The 21,798-nt window shown below is 37.0% G+C and overlaps 1 protein-coding gene across 16 annotated transcripts in view; it reads right to left on the reverse strand.

Annotated features, from left to right (window-relative positions):
• ANKS1B (ankyrin repeat and sterile alpha motif domain containing 1B) overlaps window positions 1-21,798 on the reverse strand; it is an 891,644-nt gene that overhangs the window by 603,206 nt on the left and 266,640 nt on the right. For all 16 annotated transcript variants that reach the window (XR_012494067.1, XM_074326203.1, XM_074326202.1 and 13 more), the window contains one exon: window positions 5,876-6,041. Coding sequence is in view for 15 of the 16 variants with exons in the window: in XM_074326203.1 (XP_074182304.1) it covers window positions 5,876-6,041 (166 nt within the window). In the remaining variant the exon portion in view is untranslated. The remainder of the gene's footprint in view (window positions 1-5,875; window positions 6,042-21,798) is intronic.

Here is a 21,798-nt window from a genome sequence, read left to right on the forward strand (position 1 = left end):
TGCAAATTAATTCTTACCCCTCTTAAAAACACAGTAACAACAACGAACAACTCGGGCATCGTGGGATTTTGTATTTTCCAAAAGTGGCTGCAAGAATACCTTCTTATAATGTAACTTTAGTAACACTTTTCAATAAAGGGGAGGGGGGACTAAGCTCCCTCCACTTAAACACAAGCAGCCTGGTGACTCCAGTGTGAGTGGTGTTGCCTTCTGAGGCTAAGTCACAAAAAGAAATAGAGCTCTGCCTCGTTCTCTTAGAGTGCCTGTTTTTGGAATCCCAACATACACCATGAGGAAGTCCAAAGAGGCCATGTCAGCTGTATAAATAAGGACTGACCTGCAGAATGGATTCTCCAGCCTCTAGTGAAGTTGCCCCAGTTGATACCACTTGGGGCAGAAACGAGCTATCCTTGCTAAGCCCTCTCCAAATTGCAGATTTATAAGCACAATAAATAATGGCTATTTTAACTAAGTGTTGAAGTGGTTTGCTATGTAGCAATCAATAACCAGAACAGATTTTGATACTTGGAAATGGGGTGCTGCCATAAGAAAAACCTACAACAAGTAGCATCAACTTGATGATTGGACAGCAGGTAGAAGATGGAAGGGCCTTAAAGTGAATGAATTGGGCCTTCGGACAGGATTTGTGGAAGCCCAAATATCTATGGGAAAGCTGTTGGTAAAGGCTTAAAGGACAGCAAATGTAATTGATAGCTAAAAGCAAGGATTGATTTATTTATCCTGTAGTAGTGGGAAGTTCGGCAACATTGGCATCTGCAATAACATAGAAAATCGAAAATGAAGCAAATGAATCCTACGATCTAGCTAAACAGGTTTCCAGGCAGGACATTTAAAGTACAACTTGTATTCTTCTGGCTGCCTATGATAAATGCAAGCAGAGAGAGAACTGGAGAATGACCTGCTAAATACAAAGGAGCCAGGAATTTCTGGATAGAAAAACAAAACTGGTTTCTTATTTCCAGCTGCTCCACATGGCAAAAAAATTCTCAAATGAAGTAGGCCAATGATCAAATCTGGGTGGGACTACCAGATCATTTATTAGCACCTAAAAAAGATCTCGGGTGGAGCCGGAAAGAAACTTTAAGCCAAACAAAAAACAGGATTTTTAAGGGCATGCGTCATGGATCCTCTTTGTTCAACAGAAGTGTTTCTAAGAATCTCAAGGACATTGTGTCACAGAAGTAACATAAGGAGCCAAAATACAGAAGAGCTTATATCAGCTTGGTTGAAAGGAACAGAGTACAAAACAAAGAGGTCTTTTGACCCTTCAACTGTTACAGGCAGAAAGCAGGTAAGAAAGATACTCAGCTATAAACACGGATAACTTTTTGTGGAAAAGGAGGAATAACTCAGAGGGTGGAACCAAGAACCGCATAGAACCATTCCAATGCCATAGGATTGACCCTTAATCAAGGAACGATGCCTGATTAGATTCACAATTGCCACAGACTTGTGACAGCTGTGTGCCCTATTCTTCCTGTGTTTGAAAGGGAATGTCAGTTGTGACTTTCCTGTGCCTGTCCCACTAGTATATGTTGGGTGTGTAGGGGAGGAGACTGATAAATTGTAGTTCATGGGTCATCATTGCCAAGAGCAAAGGTAACCAAGGACCTGTACCATCAATGCACCACGGGTACTCCCGAGCACCTGAACCTAATCTTGGAGCTAGTGCTCTAATGGGCTGATGTGTGGGGATCCTGAAGGAAAACATGAATGTAATGTGCATATGAGAGGATATAAATTATTGTTGCCAGAAGGCAGATGGTGGCAGATTGTATTTTCCAAAAGTGACAATAAAATTTCTCTCATTCTATATTCTCTGATTATAAAGTGACTTTGATACTCCTTCCATCAAGAACTGGGGTCCATGTTCCCTTCCCTTGAATCTGAGTGGGCTTGGAACAATAACAGAAAGGACAATCTGTGTCTTGTAAAGCTAGATAATGAAACTGAAACAGATTCCACCTGGTTTTTTGGGGGGTGGTTCTGACTCTCAGAATCCATGCAGCATGTTATGAGGAAACCGAAGCAGTCCATGAAGAGTGAAAATGGTCCCCAGCTCATAGTCTCCACCATCACCAGCTTGCCAGCCAGGTGAATGGGTCTTCTTGAAAGTGGATCCTCTATCCCCCAGTTGAGCAGCCCCTGCTCATTTCCTGTGCCGTGGCACAGGAATTCTATCCCGGTCAAATAAACTCTGCCAAACTTGCAGATTTGTGAGCAAAATATATGACTGCTGTTCCTCTAAGTCAATATATTTTGAGGCAGCTTGTTAAGTAGTAATAGACAACTGAGACAGACATCACTTCCTTTACGATGTCTTCCTTAAGCTCCCAGGTGGGTTAAATGCCCCTCTTTTCTGCTCCCAAAGCACTCTTGTGTATTATCTTGGTTATACTCCACTGAAATTAACTGTTCACATGCCAGCTTCCATGGGAACATGAGGGCAAGCCTGTGCTTTTGTTGAAAATCAGCTCCTTATGAATCTATTACTTTTACTCCATTCTCTCTCTCCTCTCCTTCTGGAACTTTGATTAGGCAATTTGGAATTTCTTAGCATATCCTCCAAGTCTTTTAGGTTCCCTTTCACATTTTTCATTTCTTTGTCTCTTTGTGCAACATTCGGAAAATCTTCTGACCTAATTTCCAGCTTGGCAAATGTCTCTTCAGCTGAATCTAATCTGCTGTTCCACCCATCCATTGTGTTTTAAATTTGGGGTTTTTCTTTTTGTGTGTGTGTTATTGTTTTGTTGTTGTTGTTGTTTTGTTTGTTTTTTAATTTCTAGTAATTTTTCTTCCTCTTAAATACACTAGGTCATTATTTATAATTTCTATTTCTCAAAATACATTCAAACTTATCTTTTATTTATAATAGCATCATCATTTTATAGTCTCTATCTAATAATTCCAATATTTGAAGTCTTTTCCGGTATGGAACTGTTCTTTCTTGTTTCTGTTGATTCTCATTTGGGGTTCCTTTTCCTGTAGGCTTAGTTACTGTAAACTCCCAAATTTAATTGGAAAAATATTTAAAGGAATTATTTCGAGCCTAAGAAGAGAGTACATTCCTCTTTAGAGGGATTACCTTTTGCTTCTGCTTGATTTCAGAGGGTATTGTCGTCAACTAAATTCATGGATTGACTTTTTTGGAACATCTAAGGTGATATAAATTTTGGGTGTGAATCTGTGAGAGGACAAGTTTGTGGTAATAACTTCTTAGGAATTTCCTCTCTTGTTTTGCTCACAACCAAGTATCTTTCCTTGTAGTCTCATTGGGGTGCCGGTTATGGGGAAGAATTATTTCTGATTACTCTGAGGTGTAGCCCTTGGAGTCCCAGCTCCATGGAGGAAGGATTCCTTTTAGAATCTTCATGCTGACTAGGCACAGAGATTTATTTTTTTGTAAACAAACCCAAAGAGGACTTGAGCACAAAGTTCAATAGCAGGTTCAACCGATTCCGTCAGGACAAAAGTAGCTTTAGTGCTCCACTGGTTTCCCATCCTCACCAACGTTTGGGCTTAATTATTCCTTACTAAACTACTGACAAAAAAAGTTCCTAATTTAAACGTTATTCAGTTTACATAATTTTCCTGTCATCATTTTGATGCTTTTACAAAGTTTTTCTTTTCTGTATTTTTATCCACTGTGTTTATTTAAGCGGGACAGTTGTTCTGAGCCTAATCAGACTTGTTACCCTGTCCATGGTTTTTTCGTTTGTTTGTTTTGTTTTTGTTGTTTTATCCCTATGTCCTCAGTGTGCAGAACAGTGCTTGGCACATGAAAGAACTAAATTAGTTTTTGATTGTTTAATGAATAAATCCCCATCTTCTTTGTCTCTTTCATTTCTGCATCCACCACCCCTGACACATCCCTACTCACTGTGTCCTAATTAAAGCTCTTTTACATTTTCATACACATATGCCCTCTATTTTCCTAAGTTAACTGAGCTATCCCCTTGATCTTCCCACAATTTTCCCCATGGTCTCTCATATGAAAGATTTTTCATTCTTATCAACTCCCATAGTTTGGGATCAGCATTGTCTATACTCTCCATGACTGCTTCTGGATCACTATTCTTTTGCCTTCATCCAAAAAGTACTGCCTCTCTGAAGATTTTGCTGTCCTACTATAACATTCTTTTTCTGATTTTATTGCTATCGTATGTGGACTTTCAGTTATACCTCCACATTTCTTGAGGGTTTCAGTAATTGGTTCACAATTTCACACTACTTCTTCCCCTAACATAATTCAGCAGGGTAATGAGTACTTAAGAGCATAATTGGACAAACCAAGTTCAAGTCCCAGATCCACACCTTAGTAATATGCAACCATGGGAAGTTCCCTAATATTTCAATGCCTCAATTTCTTCATCAGTAAAATGGGAATAGTGGTATTATTACCTTACAGCATTGTAAGAATTATATGAAATAATGTATATAGAACACTTAGAACAGTATCTGGCACATAGTAAATGCTCAATACATTTTAACTATTTTCATTATTATATTCTCACCTCATCTTAAAAATCTTCTTTCTGCAGGCTTATGAGTCATACAACACACTAGCCTACAGGTTTCACTTCTCAGAAACCTATTTGGTCACTTCTATAACAATTCTTTAGTGTATTATCTAAAATAGAATTTCTCAAGATCTAGCTCTTCTTTTCAGCCAATGATCTTTTATCTAAACCCAGAAATTCAGTCCATTTGGAAATACATATTTCAGAACTTCTCTATATTCATAGCAATGCTCTATTCTTCTCTCTGGGAAAAGCAATGTCTGTGTTTTCTTAGACTAGCTCAGTATTAATGTCTACCCATTCTGTTCTCTTTCCCTATTCTTTATCTTCAGTCTCTTGCTCTCCACCAGCAAATTCCTCCAACCTCTCAACTTGACCAAAGCTTACTTATTCTAAAATAAACTAGCTATTTCTCCCTTGTACCTCTTTCTTTTCATGTTATCATATATTTCTTCTTTTAATCTTGAAAGGCTAACCTGTATCCTCCACTCCCATTTCCTTATTTCCCATGTCTCACTATTAACGTCCAGAAATCTGGTTTTACCATAACACCTCTAAAACTTACTTTTCAAAGATAAGTAGCAATTAGATTGTCAAACCAAAAAAAAAAAAAAAAAGTCTCTCCAGAACTTCTCTCACAGATCCTTTGCAGCACTGAGTATGTTGACCATCCACTTGAGATTTTCCTCCCTCATTAGCTTTCATGTACCCTGCCTCTTTCTTAGACGGGGTGGTGAAGTAACAGTAAGCAAATATGATGGTAGTCAAACACTCATGTTTGAGCAAAGACCCCACCATGTATTGATCTAAATAAGACAACTAGCTCCAATCACCTTATCAGTCAAATGGGCAAAATATTTGTTTGCCTTGTTCATTGGTTTATATGCAAATAAATAAAATAATGGATCTGAAAATACCATAGAAGATATAAAATATACAAGGTAGCTGAATACACTTTTATAACCTGAAAACAGATAGGATGCAGAAAAGTATATTAAAAGACTCTTGCTACCAAATCTGTTATGAAGTCCTGAAGGACCCAAAGCTTTGTGTTGGCCTAGAAGATTTTTTACCATGAAGAGGTTTCAAAGTGCCTTCACCAAGGCAGTGCTGCTCCCATGAGAACTCTTACCAGGAAGTTAGGAGACTTCATATCAAAAACCCTCTGACTTACCTACGCTTACTTCAAAATGTAAAAAAATAAAATAAATACAAAGCTTATTGTGGTTATATTGGGGAAATTTCATTTTGAAATTATTGTGGAACGTAAAAATATTAATGACATGTCTTCACGTATATAAGCATGCAAATAGAATTGTGAGTAAGAATATTACCAGCTCTCGGGGTAGGAGCTCTTGCAATTTCTAAGGAGCAAGGTTTCTTTGTAACTGCCGTGTCCGTGAGGTCACATAGAAAATTCTCGTTTTCCGAAGAAAACGTATCCAGAGAAGCAGATGGTACAATTTCCATAGTGTAATTCCTCTTCTTTGGATAGGACTCCTGAAAGGAAAGAGAAAAAACGAAACAGCTCTGTGATAAAGATACAGCTTGTTTAATTTACAAAAGCTGGAAAAGATAACGGGGCTCATCAGTTCTTCCAAAAGTGATCGGGAGGTGATGATTCATCTGTTGGAATAATCATGTTACCCCAATATTATCAGTGACCTCTTTAGTAGGGTCTTTAAAACTTGGTTCCCCTGAATTTACCACTAAACTAGTGAAGTTCATGATCTATTTTTATAATATATATCTGTATTCTAGTTCTGGCCTACACTGTTGTTTAATCAACAGTCATTCCCAAAACTATTCCTTTGTCTGCTTCCTTGAGCTAGCCATACAACTCAATTTTGGCTAGTTAGATATAAGGGGAATATTTTTCCCCACAGAAAAGAAATGCAAGGAGGCTGTTTCAGAGCCTTCACCATCCTCAGATTCCTCTCTCTGGATGCAGTTTTGATGTCTGGAGCTGGGGCAGGCATATTGTAACCATAAGGCAATGAAGCTAAAATCAAAAAGGTAACAGGCCAAGAGCGGCAACAGAAGGATAAAGAGAGCCTGGGACTTGATGATATCACTGAGCTACTCAAAGAGCCCCAGGGCCAGTTTCTCCAGGCTTCTTAAGTAAGTAATAAAGTTCTTATTTTTTGAGCCATTGCTAATTGGGTTTCCCATCATTTATAAGTAAAAGTATCCTCACACAAACACTAGTATTTTTCTTTGTGAATACTGTTAATAAATATATAATGGTTACTCTTTTCAGGTTAGGATAAAATTAAGGTCTAATTCTATATTATTGATTCTTCAATATATTCTAAAAATTGGAATTTATTTCATTTTACGAGATCTTAATTTCTTGTAAAGGCATTAAATTGGTCAACAAATATTTATTGGACATCAGTATGTATATCTAGGACTGTGCTAAGTGCTAGAGATTTTTAAAAACTAGTAAGATAATCCTTGCTCTCAGAAAGTTCAGTTTACTAGAGAAGAAAAACAGATTATCTGTAGGATGAATTTCACTATTAATCATTTTTTGTTTTTGATATTTGTTACCTTTATAAGGTATAATGCACTATCAAAAGAAAAAGACAAATACGAAAAAAATAAACTATTTTCAAAAAATCTTCCAAGATATATGCGTATCCATGGGTTGGTAAAGATTTAGTACAAGCTCCTATTTTCTCCTATAATGATATTTACAGTACAGAGAATAAGTATTCAAGGTCAGTGTAATTGCTTTCAGACTATACCAGACCCTCACACATCAAAGAGTCAATTATGTTCACTCTACTCTACTGAAAGCAGGAAATTGGAAGTAATTTATTTTTAACAACAAAGGGTGACAAAATAGAAAGCGTCCAGAGGAAAGCAATCAGGGTGGTATATGATTTAAAAACCATGTCACAGAAGAAATGATGAAAGGAACTGCAGTGTTCTATCCCAGAGAAGCAGCATAACAGTATTCTCACCCTATTGGAAAAGGCTACCTCCTTAAAAACTATCCCACAAAGTGGGGAAAAGGGGAGGTTGCTATGGTAGATTGATTCTCAAGTTCTTAAAGGCAGAGCAAAGACCAATGTTTATAAGTCAACAAGGGAAAATTTGAGTTAATACAAAAGATAACTTTCTATGAATTAATAACATTGCTTATCTTATAAAATAAAAATTCTCTCATATAACAATTAGCTAAAAAATAGCACTAGAAAGCAACTGAAATCTTTCAACAGAACACATTGTCCAGGGAATATACCAGATGACTGTCAACTCAGTGAAGCCTGGAATTTGTCTTCCTCATCATTCTATCCCCAGAATCTAATAGAGATCCTGCCACATAGTGGCATCAATAAATATTTATTGATCAACTGAACAATCTCTAATGTCCTTTTTAATAAATCTAACTACCAGTTAGGGAAATGATTATGCCTTTTTAAGATGTAATTTTTTTTGCTTTTCAGTTTGGTTATTATTATTACTGTTGTTTATTGCTTTGCATTTCAAAAGTGGAAAAACTGGAACTATGACAATAAGATTGTATAGTCTATGACGAAAAGAGCTTCTAAGTTAAATCATAGTTCATCCTAAAATTAAATTAATTAGAACAAGCCATTCTTCATGGATTTGGTTAAGTTGGAATTCTACTATGGTTATAAAGAATTATGAGGATTTTAAATGCCTTGAAAAATACTCTGAAATTTAACCACACAGGATGAGTTAGTTTGCTTTCCCCTTTAAAAAAAGTATATATATTTATTAGAGAAATATTAGAAAATATAAAGAAAGAGGAAAAAAGTCACATTGAATCCAGTATGCTCAGATAATTAATAGTAACATTTTTAGATATCATCTCTGAGTGCTTCCCTGTGTAAATGTGTGTATGGACATGTGGGTATGTGCAAGGGAGACTAAAAAAATATTTTAAACAACAATGAAGTGCATCTTTTTCTGCTTCCTAAGGAAAAACCATCATTTCTCATTGAAATAGAAATCTGTAGTACATAGTTTCCTTATGGAAAGTGAGAGCCCCAAGGAAGGAGATGGTAAAACAAAGATGGCGAAACTACGCTTTTGTCATCAAATATTTCATATTGTCAAAAAAGTAGGGCATTCAGCAAGATACCTGACAAGCATCTCTCAAAAGGGGATGGATATGTGAGATAATAAAATAATAAAATGAATCCATGTGTGTCCACCACTCTGTTTAAGAGATAAAACATTACCATTGAAACCTGCCCCCTCCCACCCATGTTCCCCTTTCTAACCCCAATCCCAACCCTCCCCAACCAGGGCTCAATCCTGTTCTGAACTTTGTATTTATAATTCCCTAGACTGCTGTTAAAATTTAGCTATATATATAAGTATCCATAAATAAATTGTTTTGTACTATATGCCTTTGAACTTCTTAACATGGTATAAAATGCTTTTTTACCAGTGGTTCTTCTACCAGTTTTTTCAATCAACATTATGTATCTGGGCTTCATTTATTTTCAATGTGGTATAAGAATCCACTGTATACCACATTTCATTTACAGATTCTTCTGACGGTGGATTTTTAAACATTTCCCAGATGTTTTGTTATTCAGAAAAACGTGGTTAGGAATATTTCTGAATAAAGTCTCTTGGTACAAATAACCAGGGTATGTTACCTATTCCAGTAGTCATGGGGCAGAGAGTCAAGTATAGCTACAAATGAGAAAAATGAATGAAATCAAGAGTACTACACAAAAAGTAATTTGCAACAAGAGGTGATTATGAGTATTGAGATTAGATACCCTGTAGAGTCTACAGAAATCTTCAGCAGGGCATTGTATTTTCCCACCCAAAGTGGGATGGAGGTTCAAGAGATTTTCTGTAAATTTTATATGAAGATATTATGCATAAATATGTAACAGCATTATAGGTAATGTTTAGTAATCTGATATTTACTTCTAATAATGTCTTGTAAATAAGTTTCAATGACAAATATATACCTACATGATACATTTAAGATTAAATACCGGAGGAGGCGAGGAAAAATGGTGGCGTGAGGTGAGCCTCTGTAAAGCTCCCCTGGAATTTACAACGAATCGAACAACAAAAACTCCACAAAGGACTCTCTGCACAGCAGACAGGCAAGACGAAGAGGCCCACTACCAAAGTCACCTACAGGTGGGAGATTCGCGTGAGCGGGGGGAGGAGGAAAGGGAGAAGTGCGGAGACGGAGCCGCGCGGGCACAGGACGCAGACCTAGCTCAGTGCGCCGAGCTCGCTGCTTCCCGGAACTACTACCGCAGCTGCGGGAGAGGGAAGAACTCGGACTGCTAGGGCTCCGCTTGTGGCCCACAGGGCTGAGGGGGCAGCATATACCACGGCTGAACCCAACGCTCACGGCAGAGACCTCGGAGAAAAGACTGAGGGAAGAAGGATGAAAACAGTTGTTTAAGCCCTCACTGCCGAGCAGAGAACGGAGCCTCAGGCACTGAGACTAGCCACCCCCTCCCTCCCCTCCCAGAGTTCGCCCCGCCCCCACCTGCCCGGTGCTAGAAGCGGAACAGTAGCAGTGTCAGATCAAAAGAACAGAATATTTGCTGTTCTAAGAACTATGGACTGCAGACACAAATCCACAGCCCAATTAGTTCCAGCAAAGAGGAGGGAGCTGTGGAAGCAAGACCGGCTGTGGTGGTGGTCGCCGCCATTGCTCTGGGCCACCTCTCACAACTCACCCTGCCCCTGACGCCACCTATCTGGGCGGATCCCTGCAGGAGTAAACAGAACTGCTGAAACATACAGGCTCTGAATCTGGACCTGGAAGAGCTTTGGAACATCAAAAGCTCTCCGCATACCCACCGGGACACTGCGCCCTGTGACCTAGACGATCTATTAACAGAGGAGAAGCCCGTCTCCCAGGGAATCCCCCCATTGTGTGAGAAGCTGGAATAGTGCAGAGAAAACATAGCACTACTGTGTGGGAGAAGAAAAATAAGCTGCAGTTGGAGAAAAAATAAAACATTCTACCAACAAGTACTGGAAAACAAAAGAAAGACCGCTTCATATCAACCTGTTGCAGAAGCCACTCCTGTAGATGTCTAGGAAGAGAAATAGTAAATCAGTAATTGCCATGAATAACCAAGGCAACAAGATAGCTCAGAAAGAAAGTGAAAAATCTCCAGAAAAGGCACTTAAAGATACAGAAATATGTGACTTAAATGACAGAGAATTCAAGATTGCAGTTCTGAAAAAACTCAACGAGATGCAAGAAAACACAGATAGGCAGTTAAATGAACTCAGAAACACAATCAAAGAACAGCATGAGCATTTTACAAAAGAGATTGAAATTTTAAAAAAGAACCAAATAGAATTTCTGGAGATTAAGAACTCAATAGAAGAAATTAAGAATGAAATAACCAGCTTAGGTAGTAGAGTTGACCAGATGGAGGAAAGAATCAGTAACATCGAAGATAGAAACCTGGAAATGACACAGATGGAAGAAGAAAGAGACTTGAGACTTAAAAGAAATGAAAGAACTCTACAAGAACTTTCTGACTCCATCAGAAAGAGCAATATAAGAATAATGGGCATACCAGAAGGAGAAGAAAGAGAGAAGGGAACAGAGAATATATTCAAACAAATCGTCAATGAGAACTTCCCAAACTTGTGGACAGAACTGGACCCTCGAATCCAAGAAGCAAATAGAACACCTAGTTACCTCAATCCCAACAGGCCTTCTCCAAGGCACATTGTATTGAAGCTGTCTAAAATCAACGACAAAGAAAGAATCCTCAAGGCAGCCAGGAAAAGAAGACGGTAACTTACAAAGGAAAGCCCATTAGATTATCATCAGATTTTTCAGCAGAAACTCTACAAGCCAGGAGGGAGTGGAACCAAATATTCAAACTATTGAAAGAGAGAAATTATGAGCCAAGAATAATATATCCAGCAAAGATATCCTTTAGATATGAAGGAGGAATAAAGACCTTTCCAGACATACAGAAGCTGAGGGAATTTTCTAATACACGACCTGCACTACAAGAAATACTAAAGGAGGCTATTCGACCACCATCAACAGGGACAATTTGTGGCAACCAAAACATAAGAAAGGGGAGAGTAAAGGCCTGAACCGGAATATGGGAATGTAGAAAGTAAGGTTGCTGAAGAAAATGGAATACTCTAAATATCAAACTTTCTTTTACATAAACTTAAGCGTAACCACTCAAACAAACAAACAAAAAATCCAGAACTGAAATACATACTGTAATAAAAGAAGAAACAGAGGGAAACATCATAGAATACCACCACACAGAAATAATAGACAACAACAAAAAGGCAAAGAAACAATGGAGACACAGCCTTATCAGAAAACTGAAGATAGAATGACGGGATATCCTCACATATCAATAATCACCCTACATGTAAATGGACTGAGCTCACCAATAAAAAGGCACGAGTAGAAGATTGGATCAAAAACTAAAATCAACCATATGCTGTCTCGAAGACACACATCTCAGCTACAAGGACAAGCATAGACTCAAAGTGAAAGGGTGGAAAAGAAAATTCCAAGCAAATGGTACCCAGAGAAAATCAGGTGTAGCCATAATGATATCAGATGAAACAGACTTCAAGGTGAAAAAGATAACAAGAGACAAAGATGGACATTTCATAATGATGAAGGGGACTATACAACAAGAAGACATAACAGTCATCAATATTTATGCCCCCAATCAGTGAGCACTGAAATATACCAAGCAACTACTAACAGAACTAAAGGGAGAAATTGACCAAAACAAAATTATCGTAGGGGACTTAAATACATCATTGACAGCTATGGATAGATCATCCAAACAGAAAATAAATAATGAAATAGCAGCCCTAAATGACACATTAGATGAAATGGACATAATTGACATTTATAGAGCATTTCATCCTAAACATCAGACTATACATTCTTTTCAAGTGTACATGGAACATTCTCAAGGATAGACCATATATTGGGGCATAAAATCAGCCTCAGCAAATTTAAGAAGATTGAAATCATACCAAGCATATTCTTTGATCACAAGGCTTTGAAATTGGATATCAACTGCAAAAAGAAAGTGAGAAAAAAGACAAATACATGGAGATTAAACAACATACTTTTAAAGAAGGACTGGGTCAAAGAAGAAGTTAGAGGAGAGATCAAAAGATACATAGAAACAAATGACAATGAAAATACATCCTACCAAAATTTTTGGGATGCAGCGAAAGCAGTTTTAAGAGGGAAATTTATCTCATTACAGGCCTATCTCAAGAAACAAGAAAACTCCCAAATAAATAACCTCATGTTACACCTTAAAGAACTAGAAAAAGAAGAACAAGTAAAACCCAAGGACAGCAGAAGAAAGGAAATAACAAAAATTAGAGCAGAACTAAATGAAATAGAGAACAAAAAGACAATAGAAAAAATTAATGTGACAAAGAGTCTGTTCTTTGAAAAGATTAACAAAATTGACAAACCCTTGGCTAGACTTATTAAGATAAAAAGAGAGAATACACTAATTAACAAAATCAGAAACGAAAAATGGGAAGTTATCACGGACACCACAGAAATACAAAGGATCATCCAAGAATACTATGAAGGACTATATGCCACCAAATTCAACAACCTAGAAGAAATGGACAAGTTCTTAGAAGCATATAGCCTTCCAAGGCTGAACCATGAAGAACTGGAAAATCTAAACAGACCCATCACCAGTAACAAAATTGAATCAGTCATCCAAAACCTTCCCAAAAGCAAAAGTCCGGGACCAGATGGCTTCACTAGTGAATTCTACCAAACCTTCAAAGAGGATCTAATACCAATCCTGCTCAAACTCTTCCAAAAAATTGAAGAAGAGACAGTACTCCCTAACTCATTTTATGAGGCCAACATTACCCTGATACCAAAACCTGGTAAGGACAGCACACAAAAAAAGAAAACTACAGACCAATATCTCTGATGAATACCGATGCAAAAATCCTAAATAAAATTCTAGCAAATCGAATACAACAATGCATTAAAAAGATTATTCATCACGACCAAGTGGGGTTCATCCCCGGGGCACAAGGATGGTTCAACATCCGCAAATCCATCAATGTGATACATCACATAAACAAAATAAAGGACAAAAATCATATGATTATATCAATTGATGCAGAAAAAGCATTTGACAAGATACAACATCCATTTATGATTAAAACACTTAATAAAATGGGTATAGAAGGAAAATACCTTAACATAATAAAGGCCATATATGACAAGCCCTCTGCTAATCTCATAATTAATGGTGAAAAACTGAAGCCCTTTGCTCTACATTCAGGAACATGACAGGGCTGTCCCCTATCACCTCTGCTTTTCAACATAGTGTTGGAAGTCCTTGCCAGAGCAATCAGGCAAGAGAAAGAAATAAAAGGCATCCAAATTGGGAATGAAGAAGTTAAATTATCACTCTTTGCAGATGACATGATGCTATATATAGAAAACCCTAAAGACTCCACCAAAAAGCTATTAGAAACAATCAACAAATACAGTAAAGTTGCTGGCTACAAAATCAACGTACAAAAGTCCATTGCTTTCCTATATACTAACAATGAAATCTCAGAAAAAGAAATACAAAAACAATTCCTTTTGCAATTGCAGCAAAAAGAATAAAATACCTAGGAATAAACTTAACCAAGGATGTGAAAGACCTATATGCTGAAAACTATAAGACATTTTTGAAAGAAATTGAAGAAGACACAAAGAAATGGAAAGACATTCCGTGCTCATGGATTGGAAGAATCAACATAGTTAAAATGGCCATATTACCCAAAGCAATATACAGATTCAATGCAATCCCCATCAAAATCCCAATGGCATATTTTAAAGAAATAGAACAAAAATCATCAGATTTGTTTGGAACCACAAAAGACCCCGAATAGCCAAAGCAATCTTAAGAGAAAAGAACAATAATGGAGGTATCACACTTCCTGACTTTGGCTTGTACTACAGGGCTACAATAATCAAAACAGCATGGTATTGGCAGAAAAACAGACACATAGACCAATGGAATAGAATTGAGAACCCAGAAATAAAACCACATAAATATGGACAGATAATTTTTGACAAAGAAGCTAAAAACATACAATGGAGCAAAGACAGCCTCTTCAATAAATGGTGCTGGGAGAATTGGATAACCATGTGCAAAAGAATGAAACTGGACTGCTATTTGTCACCATGTACCAAAATTAATTCAAAATGGATCAAAGACTTAAGCATAAGACCTGACACAATAAACTGCATAGAAGAAAACATAGGTACTAAACTTATGGACCTTGGGTTCAAAGAGCATTTTATGAACTTGACTCCAAAGGCAATGGAAGTAAAAGCTAAAATAAACGAATGGGACTATATGAAACTTAAAAGCTTCTGCACAGCAAAAGAAACCATTGACAAAATAAAGAGGCCACCAACTGAATGGGAGAACATTTTTGCAAACAGTGCCTCCGATAAGGGGCTAATATCCGGAATATACAAGGAACTCATGCAACTCAACAACAAAAAAACAAACATCCCAATTGAAAAATGGGCAGAGGACTTGAAGGGACATTTCTCCAAAGAGGACATACAAATGGCAAATAGACATATGAAAAAATGCTCAACATCACTAATCATCAGAGAAATGCAAATCAAAACCACAATGAGATATCACCTCACCCCAGTCAGAATGGCTATCATCAAGACAAATAGTAACAAGTGTTGGAGAGGCTGTGGAGAAAAAGGAACCCTCATACACTGTTGGTGGGAATGCAGACTGGTGCAGCCGTTATGGAAGGCAGTTTGGAGGTTCCTCAAAAAATTACGAATAGAATTACCATATGACCCAGCAATCCCTCTCCTGGGTATCTACCCAAAGAATCTGAAAACATTTAGAGATAAAGACACGTGTGCTCCAATGTTCACTGCAGCTTTGTTTACGGTGGCCAAGATATGGAAACAACCAAAATGTCCTTCGATAGATGAATGGATAAAGAAGTTGTGGTATATATACACAATGGAATACTATTCGGTGGTAAGAAATGATGATATAAGAACATTTGTGACAACATGGATGGATCTTGAGAGTGTAATGCTGAGCAAAATAAGTCAGACTGAAAAAGCAGAGAACCATACGATTTCACTGATATGTGGTATGTAAAACAAAAACAACAAAAGAACAAGACAAACAAATGAGAAACAGAAACTCATAGACACAGACAATAGTTTAGTGGTTACCAGAGGGTAAGGGGGGTGGGGGGTAGGGGGTGGGAGATGAGGGTAAGGGGGATCAAATATATGGTGATGGAAGCAGAACTGACTCTGGGTGGTGAACACACAATGGGATTTATAGATGATGTAATACAGAATTGTACACCTGAAATCTATGTGATTTTACTAACAATTGTCACCCCAATAAATTTAAAAAATAAATTAAAAAAAAGATTAAATCCCAATATGTACATGGTTATAAATTATTTAGTTAATCCTATTGTTTTGAAATTTTAATGTTTTACTTTTATATGTGTTTACATATTCAACTATTTCTTTTGCAATAATAGCAGTCTTTGAAAATAAGTATATACCATATGTTTACATATAATTGAATCTGTTTCTGGATTTTCTAATTGGTTCCATATGTCAATCTATTTTAGTACGAGAACCACACTCCTGATTATTGAAGCCTTAAAATTAATTTTACTATCTAGTAGGATAATTCTCTCCTATTTATCTTTGTTAAAGCATTCGTGATTATCCTCATGTTGATTTTTTTTTTAATCTTTAAACATTTTGTCAACTTCTCAAATCATTCTCTCTCCTTGGTTTCCAGTCAGTAAACAGTACTTCCATACACTAGCCACTCAAACAACCTGAGGGCTATTCTTCAATTCTTATTCTTCCTCAGTGTCCTGCCAAATTAATCCACAAACCCCACACTCCACCACTGAATTACATCTTAAACACATTCATTTCTTTCTACCCCGGCTACCACCCTCCTCCAGGTCATCACTGGCTCTCACTTGAACTGCTGGAACAATTTCCATACTATTTCCCTCGCCTCCAGTCCTGCTTTTCTCCCAAGTAATTCACTGTCAAATACTAGCGTGAGGTTACTGATAGTAAGTCATGTCAAAATAAAATCATTTCCTTTCATCATAACTTTGAGAGAATCATAAAATCCTCTGGTCATAGAATATATTGATTCTTTTTAAACACTTAATAAGGTCTCTCATAGTATCTCAAGAGTTTCCACGCTGAATGATTTAATGATCATCAAATGCATTAATGATTCAGATAGTAAACTCATTAAAATAACAAAATCAGGAAGAATAAACAAAGGTTAAACACAATCTCACTAATCTATAAGGTAAGATTTCTAAAGGCATGTTTTTCTAGCACCTAGCAAAGTGCCATGTTCATAATAGGATTCTATGAATATATGCTAAAAAAAGAATACATAAAGTAATTAATATTTCAGTTGGCATTTTAAGGCCTGCATCCTTCATTAGAATTAAAGAACCATAGAGGCAAGGACCACGGCCATCTTTTTTGTACAGTATGCCCTTAATAAACATTTGTCAAATAAATGAATCTGAAACAATATCATTCAAAAACTATCATGGATTCAAATTACTGTAAGAAGAATAGTAATTTCTATTTGTGAAGTGTTTTACAGTCTGCAAAGCAAACAGTATTTCATTTACCCAGATGATTCTTATTTAGCCCCCACAATATTCCTACCAATGTTACTATTATTCCTATCCAGAAATTACGGCTTGAAATTATTCAGTGACTTGTCCAATAGTAAGCATCTGGTTAGTGGAATGCAGGGGTCCAACTGAGGTCTCGTGACACCAAATCTAGTGTTCATGCTATTGCATCACAGATAAAAAAGACTATGACAAGATCTTTATTGCCCGAACTAAGGGGAAGAAGAAACTCTGTACATTACTGGGTAGTATCTAGCCCTGCCAACTTTGTAGCCTTTGCAAGCTCCCTTTCTTACAGTGGGAAATCTGGCTTTTGATTTATACATTAAGTGCCAACATACCCTTGATAGTAAATCCTGGTAATGGACCAGTGGGATTTAAAGAACTGTGACCCAACAATTTGTGACTCACATTCAAGGCTCCATTTTACCAAGTCTAGCAAACTTGGGCTCCAATTTGGATATTTAGCCTCTATCTTCATTCTAATGCCTGGTTTCAGGATCCCAGAATTATTTCTGTGCTCGATTTTTTTTTTTAATAGTAGCACGCATAAGACTGTGTTCTACATTAGTCTTTGCCAGCTCTCTTCCGAGGGACTATAATCCTGCCCCTGAATCCTAAACAGGTCCCTAAGGCCTTGAAAGCCTAAATTGACAGCGCCTGAGCAAATGTCTGTCTTTGATGCTTAGACTTACTTAATTGGCTTTGTCCTACCTGCTACAGTTGATTGTGCAACATGTGGACCAAATACTACGTCTTCAAAAAGATGCATACTGAAAACACTGAATAAATTCATAGAACATTATGCTCCCCCCAAGAAAAATAAACATTAGCTATTAAAAGTCTACATAACATATTTTCACATGTTGTTTACACTGTGTTTCTATACAAGGGTAAAATCATCAGTGGTAGGCTAAGTCTAACAAGTCAAAGTTTACTTGACTTTCAACTTGGGCTTCATTTTTTTTCTTACTTGGCTGTGAACTTAGGCTTTCAAGGCCTTAGGGACATGTTTAGGATTCAGGGGCAGGATTATAGTCCCTCAGAAGAGAGCTGGCAAAGACTAATGTAGAGAACATAGTCTTATGCGTGATACTATTTAAAAAAACGAGCACACAAACAATTCTGGGATCCTGAAACCAGGCATTAGAATAAAGATAGAGGCTAAATATCCAAACTGAGCCCAAGTTTGCTAGACTTGGTAAAATGGAGGCTTGAATGTGAATCACAAATTGTTTATTAGTGACTAAATATGAAGTCCTATTTTTCAGTACAGAAATGAGTTGTGGAAATTCTGTATGGGGGTACAGAGATTACCAATACCATGAGAAAAGAACTGGGAGTTACAGCTGACAGAACGAGTCAGAGTGTAAGACACCAGTTAAAGACATGGGGGCAAATGAAGCAGCTTACCCCACACTGCAGTGACACCACACTTGGGCACTCAGCTCGGTACTGAGGCCTACATTTGTGGAGGTGCAAAGACCAAGTTGACTGTTTTCTCTGGACATGGGTAAGGAAAGTGTTGAGTATCATGTCATGTGAGAAAAGATTGAAGAAGAAAAGGTACAGGGCAACATGTATCACAAGTACTTGAAAAGCAGACGGGTGATAAGAATGGTCCTCTGTCTCTAGGGGGACAGACATAGTGCAGACAGTGAGATGATAACAAAGAAACAGATTTCAGCTCTACATGAACTTTCTAAAAATTAGAGCTTCCCAGGATGGAATTGGCCGCTTAGCAGGTAGTAGGTTCTCTGCCACTGGACATTGTCCAGCCTAGTGTGATCAGCACAAGGCAACTCCTGAGAATAGAAGACATTGTTTTGACTTATCTGAGTTTTAAGATGGTAGGTAAATAAGACAATGGGAATCGAAGTATTGTGTTAGTATGTGATACAATCTACTTGCCTACTTTCACTGTTCCCTGAATTCTTTTTTCTGATAATGAGAAAAGTAATACTAACACAAGGGAGTGTGAGTTTATGACTCTTTCGTCGTTAGAGATGACTCACAATTCCAAATGACTCAAAATACATGAAAGCTTTTGGAAATGGTCTTACAGCTCTGTCATGTCTTGTAATACCCAGTATACTCTAATGACTTACAATGACATTTAAGTAAGAAAGACTACAATATAAATATGGAAAAATAAGAAAATAATAAGGAGAAACTTTAAGTGGGAGGGAATGATGAGTGACAGCAGGACAGTCCTAGGGAAAGAAGTATTGATAATGGTGGTAGGCAGAATGACTGCCTTGAAAAGATGTCTGTGTCCTAATCCCCAGACTCTGCAAATATATTATCGCACTTGTAAAAGGGCCTTGCAGTTGTGATTACATCAAAGATCTTGAGATGAGATCATCCTGGATTATTGACTTATCAGTGAAAGAGGAAAGAGTCAGTGTCAGAGTGACACAATATGAGGGATTTGACTGACCATAGCTGGTGTTGAGGATGGAAGGTAGCCATGAGCCAAGGAATGAGTGAAGCTCATAGAAGATAGAAAATACAAGAAAATAGATTCTTCCCTAGAATCTCCAAAGGGAATACAGCCCTACGAACACCATGAATTTAGCTCAGTGGGACCATTTTAGACGTCCAGAACTATCAAATAATAAAGTTATGTATTTTTAAGCCACCAAGTTTGTGGTAATTGGTTACTGCAGCAATAAGAAACTAATGCAGTAACACTGGCAGAAACATCACATAGAAATGCAACAGAAATTATTAAAGGCTGAGTGAAGAACATGAAAATTGGATTCCAGTGGAAAAATACACGTTGTTATATTATGATGACTCAATGTTTTCAAGATAGTGATTCTTCTACTTTCACTTAGTCTTAAATTTAATGCTGTAGTATTGCAATAGAAATTTCCCTCCCACTCCATCTTGGATCTTGGCAAGTAATCCTAAAGTACATTTGGAAAAAGAAATGTGTGCAATAGCCAGGTATCAATTTGAAAAGAGAAAAATAATGGAGGGAGTGGAGATCAGATTTTATCAGATATTTAAATAAATTTTAAATGACTCTGGTGCAATAATTGAAAGGCAATAGAAGAGAGAATTTTTTAAAAATGCTCCAATGCTTGTAGAAATTTATTATATTATGAAGGTGGTATTTCAAATCAGTAGGAAAACAATGGATTATGTAATAACTGCCAGTGAAATAACTGACTTGTCGTTTGGAAAGAAATAATAAAGCTGGATTAATACTTCCTTCCTTACTTCAAAATAAATTCCACATAAATATTTATATAAATAAATACACTTGTAATAATAATAATCTTAAAATATGAATGACTTTTGACCAGGAGCCATACCCAGACACATAACCAGAACTGCAGAGAAAAAGATTGATGAATTTGAGTACATACAAATATTAAATTTCTATAAAGCCACTAAGATTTCAAATATTAAAAGATAAGTGACAGATTTGAGAAAACTCTTTGACATATATAACAAAGGGCTAATATCTTTATTATATAAAGAAAATTAAAAGTTGAAATGAGAGATCATAACCTAAGGGGAAAAGTAGGCAAAGAATAGGAACAATTCATGATAAATAGCTAGAAATTTCTTATGTGAACAGGTACTTGATCTCATTTATAATTAAATATATATAAATTAAAATAACATGATATGCCATTCTTGATCAAGTTGCTGTAGGTAATGCACAGCGTTAGTAAGGGTCTGAAACAATGGATACCATTAGTTGAAGTGTGAATCAGTATAAGCCTCTTTCAGGCTAATTTGTCAATTGTTACAGGAGACCTTTAGAAAGCAACTTTTAGACTTTTGTCATGTTAAAATTTTTCTTCCTTCACCTGGGAACAGATGGGATTGAAAAACTGCCATTATTATTCCTGGAGAATGATACTGCAAGGCACCAGTTATATGCATAATTATCACTCTTACTTTCCAGAAAATTATGTACACTTGCTATTTTTAATGTTTCTGTTAAATAAAGAAATGGAGGGAGAATAAGTGGTGGGAAGCTTGCTTCTTAGAGTCATGAATGAGAAAAGTAATCAGATCTTAGCAATATCAATCATCTGAATTATAAATGGGTGTCAGGATATTGTTCCCTTTTGGAAAGTGTTACCAATTAATGTCCATGGAACTTGATTCTTAGTTAAATCTTTCTTGCATAGCCACTTTGAAGTTGGAGGTGTCAATTAAACATTTGAAACCACAGCAGAAATCTTACCAGCAAAGTGCTGAGACACCAGTGTAGGTACTACCTATGAATTTTACTCTGGGTATGTTATGGGCTGAGTTGTGTCTCCCCAAAATTCATATATCAAAGTCCTGTTCCCGGTACCTCAGAATATGATCTTATTTGAAAATAAGGTCGTTGCAGATGTGATTAGTTCAAGTAAGATGAAGTCATAGGGTGAGCCACTAATCCAATGATTGGTGTCCCAATAAAGAAGGAGAAATTTGGAGACAGACATGTACACAGGAGAATGCCGCATGGAGATTGGAGTTATGCTGCCACAGCCAAGGAATGTCAAAGATTGCCAGGAAACTACAAAGAGCT

The sequence above is a fragment of the Rhinolophus sinicus genome, linkage group LG02 (genome assembly GCF_036562045.2).
Source record: "Rhinolophus sinicus isolate RSC01 linkage group LG02, ASM3656204v1, whole genome shotgun sequence".
In the NCBI taxonomy this organism is placed as follows: Eukaryota; Metazoa; Chordata; class Mammalia; order Chiroptera; family Rhinolophidae; genus Rhinolophus; species Rhinolophus sinicus.